At 44.3% G+C, this 9,385-nt stretch overlaps 1 protein-coding gene across 1 annotated transcript in view; it reads left to right on the top strand.

Annotated features, from left to right (window-relative positions):
- The window catches only part of Cfap43 (cilia and flagella associated protein 43), a 90,814-nt gene that overhangs the window by 61,343 nt on the left and 20,086 nt on the right, over nt 1–9,385 (top strand). Inside the window, exons 20-26 of the mRNA XM_026781338.1 lie at nt 193–318; nt 2,120–2,224; nt 3,141–3,257; nt 4,812–5,042; nt 6,477–6,683; nt 8,707–8,796; nt 9,052–9,132. Of these exons, the coding sequence (XP_026637139.1) occupies nt 193–318; nt 2,120–2,224; nt 3,141–3,257; nt 4,812–5,042; nt 6,477–6,683; nt 8,707–8,796; nt 9,052–9,132 (957 nt within the window). The remainder of the gene's footprint in view (nt 1–192; nt 319–2,119; nt 2,225–3,140; nt 3,258–4,811; nt 5,043–6,476; nt 6,684–8,706; nt 8,797–9,051; nt 9,133–9,385) is intronic.

Below are 9,385 nucleotides of genomic sequence, written 5' to 3'. Positions count from 1 at the left end.
ATTCTCTATCTCATAGTATGTCCAGAGAACACATCCCTGCTCTAGTGAAATTCTCTATCTCATAGTATGTCCAGAGAACACACCGCCTGCTCTAGTGACATTCTCCATCTCACAGTATAACCAGAGAACACACCGCCTGCTCTAGTGTTCCACTCTTTACCCACCAACACGCCTTCGTATTTCAAACTTCAGATTACGGGCATGATGGAAGAAAACGAAAAAGTGGAACCAATTGCAAAGTTAGAGGGACAGGAATTCTGCCTGGACCTTGAGGAGCTGGAGAGGCTTCACGATGAGAGCGAGGAGGAGGTGGCAAAGGTATGAAAGGGCCTCCCTGAAGTCCCCAAGGGGGACGTGAGAGACGTAAAACGGAGTGATGCTGAGAAAGGCTCTTCCCATGTAACCCTCCCAACACTCTGGTCTTTGGAAGAAATACCAACCCTAGATTTAACTCCTGAAGAGAATCACTAACACCTGGCACCATAAACCCACCTAACTGTTAGCACATCTGAGTGTAAAATATGAGTCCTTGAGAGAAGAAGAGGAACCCCCAAGTCAGGGGTCTCAATGACCCTAGGGCTCCAGTCAGTGTAGCATGAATGATAAAAACCCAGGGTCAGATACAGGGGCTAAAGCTGAAGGTCAGAAAAGCAGAGCTGTACGCCACTAGAGAGACCTTTTTACCTTTACCAATGCTCAGACCGAATGGGTGATCCTCAGGCTGCCTAGGCTGCACTGTGCCTCCACCAAACCTCAGACTCCACACTCCAGTGAGCTCCTATCTCTTAGCCTTTATATTCCTCTCTCTGCCCAGCCATAACACTCCTATCTCCACCTCCACAGTGCTGGGTTTAAAGATGTGTGATTCCCAAACACTGGGGTTAAAGGTGTGAGCCAGCAACACCTGGATCTGTTTCTGGGTCAACCTTGTGTAGCCCAGAGTGGCCTTGAACTCACAGAGATCTGCCTGCCTCTGTCTCCTGAGTCCTGGGATTAAAGGTGTATGCTACCACTGCCTGGCCTCTAGTGGCTTAGCTCTGCACTCTGATCTTCAGGCAAGCTTCATCTAATGAAGTACAATAAATGAATGACAATAAAATGTCACTACATGAGAGATTATTTTTAACCAGTTTGTAAATAATCCTGCCACCAGAGTGAAACACAAGGAAGTTGGTAGACAAGAGTCTGAGGAGCAAGAACTGCTGTGGTTCACTTTCATACTGTGTTTTTGGGCAGACTCTTAAACAGGGACACTTAATTGCTTATCTATTATGGGATATCAGCAAATAAAGCCAACTGAAGCTACATGTACGCTTATAAATTTTTAAAACGTAAATAATCTAGTTCCCTAGATAAGTGGATATTATTTTATTGTAAACATAAATAAAAGAGGAATTAAGTAAAAATTTCCAGACACAGGCCACGAACTGGTCCTTCATATGTGCAGACAGGAATGAAGCTAGCATTGACTAGCCTGTGGCATTATATGAAAATACAGGTTTCAGTCTTTTGATAAAACAGGGAGAGGGGACTGGAAAGACTTAAAACCAGAACAAAGTTGGGTGTAGCTCCCTCTCTCTGTAGTCCTGGAACCGGGGAGGCTGAGATGAGGAAGTTCCTGAAACTCGACAAACCAGCTACCTAGCCTACATGGAGAGCCCTGGGACAGTGAGCGATCCTGGGGGGGACGCTTGACGTTGTCCTCTAGCGTGTACTGCATACACACGTGCATGTGTCTGTACAGAGAGAACCCAGGAAGACATGGCACTTGACTTCCGCAGGTCTGTCTGGGTCAGTCATTCTGCTTTCATTACCCCTAGTGCGCGTCTGTCTACACAGCCCCTTTTGTTCATGGTCGTCACCTGGCCTCCCTTACAGGCCTTCGTATTGACCCAGCTGTCTTCGAGGCAGGGAATCTAAGCCCTGACCCAAGCCTTAGGGAAGTGTTCTCAAAATAGGACTGCGTGGCCCAGAAGTTCACCACAGTGTAGGGCAGCTGTGGGAAACCCTGTAAAAACACTCCCACTAACTGGGCAGCTCTGACTAGCTAGCGAGCTGGTGATAACATATTTTTTCCTACGCAGCCATATTTTCACTTTGATCTTTCCCTTACTTTAAGATAAGAAAAGATGTGGAGATGCATAACTTGGCCAAGAGCTATTTAACTGAGCTCATCCGGGAGGAGTGTTGGAATTCCATGGCTGTGAAGGGCCGAGCCCTGAAGGTATTGCACACATGACCCCGAGCACAGAATCCCAGCTGCTGAGAACGCTCGTTAAAACATCCCATCACTTAGTAAAGGAACTCCACACAACAGAGCGTTCTGTGGCCTTGGCACCGCCCGTGACGGATTCCACCAGTTCTCACACCTTCCTTTGATTCATTCTCCCCTCTGCTCAGTCTCATGCGCTTCGAAGATGGTGCACTTCCAGGTTGCCCTTAGTACCTTTTCCTCTGTCCCGTGTTGCCCCGCACCCTTCTCTTAGTGCCTGCTACCCCAAAAGGCTATCTAACCATGCTCTACACAGATTAAAAGGCAGACAAGACAATGTCTGCATTCATGCCTCTGCTTACCGTGGCGTGTTCTTAATGGCTGTTCTCTCAATCACATTGGGTAATCAAGCCTCTCGCTCTATGCGCATGTCCTTAAATAGGTACTACAGCACCTTTTCCCTCTTTCAAATATGCCTTTCCCTTCCTGTCCCCACGTGGGTGATAAAGCCACCGCACACGGATGGAATTGGGTAGCGTGAGCGGCATGGGTGGAGGCAGACAATTCTTTTTGCCAGAGCTGCCCTATGTCCTGACAGATGTTTTACACTCTCCTTGGCCTCTATCTACTAACAAGGACACCTTCAGACTACTAAAGTAGCAATAGAAAAGGTCTTGAGACACTCCCAATGTATCCAGGAGAGGAGGATATGGGGAAAGTTGGTCTTGAGAATCATTGCTCTACACAAAAGCATGCTGTTTTATGCAAAAGTCATGCCCATAAGAACAGCGCTACACCGCTTCATTCTAAAGCTCACTGTGTAATAACCTCTGGATTGATTTTAATGAAAGGAAACATCCCCTATGCTCCCCCTGATGCCCACAAGTATAGTAGAAATGAACTTGATCCATCTTGGTTTCCACCCGAGTGCTTCCATATCCCCTATGTGGTTGAGAACTTCCCCATGAAAGAGCGTACAGAAGAAGAGCTGCAGCAGTTGAACAGAGTTCTGCAGCAAAAGAAGACCGAGGCAGAGTGTCTTAAGGTACCACTTTAAACATGGGCGTGTGTTTACATACATGATGTAATTTATTTAGGGTCCCCGCGCTGGCTAGGGTCTTCAGAATTGAGGGAACCTCAGCTGAGAAATTGCCTCCATAAGAACCCGCTGTAGAACATTGTCTTAATTAGCAATTGATGTGGGAAAGCACAGCCCACAGAGGGTGGTGCCATTCCTGGGCTGGTGGCCTGAGATTCTATAAGAAAGCAGGCTGAGCACGCTAGTAAGCAGCATTGCTCTGTGGCCTCTGCATCCGCTCCTGCCTCCATGTCCCTGCCCTGCTTGAGTTCTTGTCTTTGCTTCCTTCAGTGATGAACAGTAATGTGGAAGTGTGAGCCAAATCAACCCTTTCCTCCTCAGGTTGCTTTTGTCATGGTGTTTTATCACAGCAATGGAAACACTAGCTAGAGCTGGGCGGTGGTGGCACACACCTTTAATCCCAGCACTCAGGAAGCAGAGGCAGGCGAATCTTTGTGAGTTCAAGGCCAGCCTGGTCTGCAAGGGCTAGTTTCAGGACAGGCTCCAAAGCTACAGAGAATCCCTGTCTTGAAAAACCAAAACAAGAGAAAGAAAGAAAGAAAGAAAGAAAGAAAGAGAGAAAGAAAGAAAGAGAGAAAGAAAGAAAGAAAGAAAGAAAGAAAGAAAGAAAGAAAGAAAGAAAGAAAGAAAGGAAGGAAGGAAGGAAAGAAACCCTAGCTAGGACAGTCCCCATCATGTGGAGTTGTGCTGAGATTAAATAAATATTAAATTTATATATATTGTACATTTATATTCCTTGTTAATTTATAGGCTGCATCCTCATAAATATATAATCCTATATCCAAATAGTAAAAAAGGAGTCTATATCCTATATGTTGATTAGTCTTTGAATATGAGAATTTGATTTTTAAAGCTGTACCTTGGGCGCTTCTCATATCCTGCTCAGAGGCTGTCTGGATCTACAATCCCTTCTTTGTCCTCCCTCACATTAGGGACCATGCTTTATGGTCACTGACCAAAGATGAAACTGAATCTATGTTGATGAAATTTATGATTTCCCTAAAGCAATCCCAGCTACAATTTCTAAACAACAGTCTCCATCAAAGCAGTAAAAAGTGTCCCTGTGGCATAACTTAGTTTTGGCCAGAACTTTGTACCCCCTCTTTTTCTGAAACATAAAATGAAGGCATACTTAAATCAACTTACACTCTCTAATCCCATGTGAACAAGTTCCTTGATAAAATATGAGGAGTTTTTTTTTTTTCTGGTTTAAGTACCAAGAGAAACTCAGAATATTTACAAGCAGGTATCATCCTGACACAGAAACGTAAATACTATGGACTAGCAAGGGTGGCTTTTATTCTTTTGATTTACAGTGAGTCAGTTTCTGAAGCTTTATTCTCTTCTGTAGCCATCTCAGCATCCATCCTATTGAGCCAAATTGTTGGCAAGACAATTTAAGCTCTTACACTGATTGTTGAAATAATTAAATCACCTAAAACTTGCCCTTGGTGGAATTCTGATTTCACGAACTCCATGTCATCTCTTCCCTATGCTTAGCTACGGAAGGAAATTGTAGAAGTCCAGTCTTCGGCCACTATGCTTAAAAAGCATCATGACGAGGAGGATGAAGAAGAAGAGGATGAAGAAAATGTAGTAAAAGACACCAGCCTGCCCAACTACATGCTTGGTAGTTTGAGTACTGATTTTGGGGCAGATACGTCTCTGTTGACAAGTCAATTGGAACTTCATTCCAGAGAGGAGAAAATCAACCAAATTATATTACTAAAAGTGAGTGGCTTTCTTTTTTTTTATTAAAAAAAAACTCTGACATTTCCCCCACAATGTTCCTTTCAAGGGCTCACATAGAAACATAGCAGTTTCTCTATAACCTTTGAGAAATACACAGATGACTAGCTTTCACGTCTTACAGACAGAGCTTGTATGCAAAAGATACTCCCACCCATTCAAACTGGATTTGACGATGCCAAGGTTTCTAGGGAATGTTTTTCCTTAGCAGACACAACAGATGTTCTTATTAGAACTTCAGTTGACTCAAAGAAATGCTTTAATTCCACGTGCCCAGTAACCCATGCATCACTCTGGATCTTGTAAAATCAGGATGTGATCTGTCTACTTAACACAGAGAAATACAATGACCTTAAAATAAGTATGAGGTTCCTCTGGCTGCTAGCTCCCACTCCTTGACTTCTGCCAAAGGAAAGAGTCTCAGAATACACCTAGAACGAGAAGTCTCTAGTGAATATTCTGTTTAAATCAATAACTAAGGTTGTAAGTCATTTGAAATTCCATTAGCTATTCCCGCTCTCCAAAGTTCTCCAGCTGTGTCTCCAGTTTCTGTCCCCCTTTCCATGGGGCTCAGCCCTTGCTTCCCATTCTCTTCTCCTCCTACCCATGGCATATCTGTTTATTTATACACAGAACTGCTTAATCACCCCTCTTTCGGTTGCTGTCTATCTTTAAGGAGGTCATCTGAGCCCCAAATACCTATAGTCCTAGGTGTTAAAATCATGCCCAGCCTACTTTCGTGATTTCATCTTTAGTGGGAGAAACTGATGGACCAGACTTTGACTTAACATAAACCTGAGTTTGAATTAGAGTTGCCACTTTGAGTTGAACCTTAAGCACTTGGGTTGAGTTGGGGCAATCCACTTGGATCCCCATAGCTATTGGCTGACCTAGTTGGCTTATTCATCTTCCCCCTTCTATTTGAGAATGACTTAACTCTATAAAGGAAGCATACAGGCACAGTGGTCCTTCTCTGCAAGACTCTCCAAACACCATTGCTTCTTTTCTCCGCATCTCCTCCATCAGATTTCCAAGGAAGAGGTGCTGAGTTCTGTATATTGCTTTAAATTTTTTTATAGTAGATTTTTAAGGACATGCAAAAAAATAGAACTGTCCAATAAGCTTCCAAGCACCCGTTGGTACTTCCCAGCAGACCTACATGTTGAATTACAGCTCACATCTTAAGAAGGAGGCGGTTAGGGTGTAAATATTGCTGCGGCCTTAATCCAAACCCAGCTAGCTACCCCTGTATATTATTAAACCTAGAAATGACTTGCTGTAAATACCAGTCTGGGAAGACAATTTTGACCTTAATAAATGATATTTTCTGGAATGATCTTAGAGTTGTATATGGGATTGTGTTACCAGAAGAGACATAAGACATGATGCATCTTCAGTAACCTATTGATATTTCAGGATATCATTTACAAGGTAAAAAAGGCTTTCAACAGCGAATTTGATGCCGCCTATAAACAAAAAGAGATTGAAATTGCACGCGTGAAAGAAAGGAATGTTAGAATTGAAGAAATTATTACAGACCTGGAACTGGAGGAAAAGGTCTGGCAACCAGTGTTTGAAGACTGTGAGAAGCCAGAAAGAGCCCTTGTTGTGGAAGATGATGAGGTACAGGCCAGCCATCTGATCCCTTCCCGTGTCTTAGGAGATCTTACTAGCTCTGCTTTGTCCATCCTCTTGTCTGCACTAGTTTTAGAAGCAGCTGTGCTAGACAGCACTTAGTTACAGAGGACAGCAATAGAGAGGAATCCCATGGATCCAGGGACAATCTAAACATCAAACCTAGAGAGAGCAGGAGTCCAAGGCTGGGACATTGTGGGGTGTCCAGAAGACTGTCTTCAGCTTCAGCTCATGTCTCTGTGCAGTTTAACCTCCTATGGCAATTCCACTTTACGTCTCTTCTACTAGAGAGGACAGTTCATCTCAGTGAGACTCTAGTTCCAATGCCAGGTATGCCTGAAAAGGAGCTCCTTGGGTACAGGTACTAGAAGTTGAACCCCAACAGGCCATTGAAGCGGATGGAGTGCGGGTAATTTTCAAGGTCATTTGGAGCAACATAGGCCTCAGGGAGACGGGATGGATGGATGGATGGATGGATGGATAGATGGATGGATGGATGGATGGATGGATGGATGGATGGATGGATGATGGATGGATGATGGATGGATGGATTATGGATGGATGGATGGATTATGGATGGATGGGTGGGTGGATGATGGATGGATGGATGGATGGATGGATGGATGGATGATGGATGGATGGATAATGGATGGATGGATGATGGATGGATGGATGGGTGGATGGATGGATGGATGGATGATGGATGGATGGATGATGGATGGATGGATGGGTGGATGATGGATGGATAGATGGATGGATGGGTGGATGATGGATGGATGGATGGGTAGATGGATGGATGGGTGGATGATGGGTGGATGGATGGATGGATGATGGATGGATGGATGGGTGGATGATGGATGGATGATGGATGGATGGATGGATGGATGGATGGATGGATGGATGATGGGTGGATGGATGGGTGGATGGATGGATGGGTGGATGGGTGGATGGATGGATGATAGATGGATGGTCTCCAATGTCCACAGAAGCAGTTGAAAATAAAAAGCCAAAGTGCTTAGAAAGGAGTACATATCCATCTTTTTAGAATTAAAAATACAGAGGAAATACACAAAGGAAATCTCTGGCTCATATGAAATAAACTGAAATTATTTGGGGAATGAAAGATAATCATGGGTAGAAGTGACACTCTTTGTGATCTATGTTAGACATTGGGTACCATTCTAAGGGCCCCAGCAAGACTGGGATGCATGTGTGATTAGACAAGCTTGATCCCATTTCACAGATGGGGAAAGCGAGGCACAGAGAAGTAGCTTGAGCATAGTCTCCCAGGTGATGAGTAAGAGCTGAGATCTGAACACTGTCCGTGGCCATGCTTCAGAGGACAGTCTCTTCCCCTCCACCTGTGTGGTCGTTTTCCTTGCCTGTTGCTGTACATCCTGAGACCTCACCCTGCCACCCTCTAAGGCCCCTGTCCTGACAATCACTTTTGCAATGTTAGTGAATCCCCAGCTCTGCTTGGTGTTAGCTCTAAGCCATTCTACACTCTGGAGAACAGTTGTCTGCCAGATCTGCGATGGCCTTGCTCTGCCTGGGCCACGCACAGGCTGCTCACACCAGTAATGAGAGTAAAACCCACAGAGCTTTTCTCTCACCTCCTCCTTGTCTAGTGAGTTTCCTATTCTGACTGTACATTCTGGCTCAGGGCTCCTTTACCTCCCCAGGCTCTTAACTTTAGGACCTCTATCTTTGTGGGTATGAGTTATGTGATTCTTCTAATTCCCACCATTCTGCCTTTATCTAAGTACAATTCTTCCTCAAAGGAGTCAGCACCAGAGAAGTAAGAGGAGAGCGAGGGCCCATTTTTCCTTGCTCTCATTTTAGACCTTCATCCTACAGCAGGAAACTGGTTGAAAATCTGCAATGCTCTTTCAAACCCCCTCCTTTAATATCTTTTAACTTTTCCCAGAATGTGGAAGGAAAATATGACTTGATATTTTTATAGAAACTAGCAAAAAACAAACAAACAAAAAGCCTGTACTTTCTCTTTCAGATTTCATTTCAAAAACACCTTGCTCCATGGCAAAAATCGAAAACAGAAATGACCACACCCTTTGATATGGAGCAACAACAGCAGGCGCTGGTATGTGGCTTTGCTCAGTGGTACCCCAAACCTTCTCTCCATCTTAGAAACACTCATACATTGTCACAGTCCAGAGGTCATTTGGATCTCGGCTGCTGTCCTTCTGTTCTCTCCTCATGTTTCTGTCACTTCCTAAGTCCCAAATGTAATCGTTGTAATGGCAGGCAGGCAGCTGCCTGACACGTTAACTCTGTTGACTGTCGTTAACTGTCTATTCTATTTTAATTACCTTCTCTGATCCTGGTTCTCTCCCAGGCCTCCGATGCAAGACAGAGAGGCCTGATGGACATGATGGGAGGTGTTCTGGAAGTCAAGAAGGAAGACATCTTGAGAATGGTGAGCTACTTGGCCATCTTTGGGGAAAATGAAATGAGATAGAAAGAGCTACTTAAAGTTCATCATTTTGTTTCCTGTAAAACTCAATTTTAGAAATTCTACCACCCTCAGTATTCAGTTACCTAGAAAGATGCCAACAACAAATTTGCCTTCCTTTCTCACATACACTCACCACCACCAGAAGGAGGAGGAAGAAAAGGAAAAGAAGGAGGAGGAGGATAAGAAGGAGGAGGGAGGAGGAGGAGGAGGAGAA

Source organism: Microtus ochrogaster, chromosome 8 (genome assembly GCF_000317375.1).
Source record: "Microtus ochrogaster isolate Prairie Vole_2 chromosome 8, MicOch1.0, whole genome shotgun sequence".
NCBI lineage: Eukaryota > Metazoa > Chordata > Mammalia > Rodentia > Cricetidae > Microtus > Microtus ochrogaster.
This window is presented reverse-complemented; position numbering and strand designations above follow the sequence as displayed.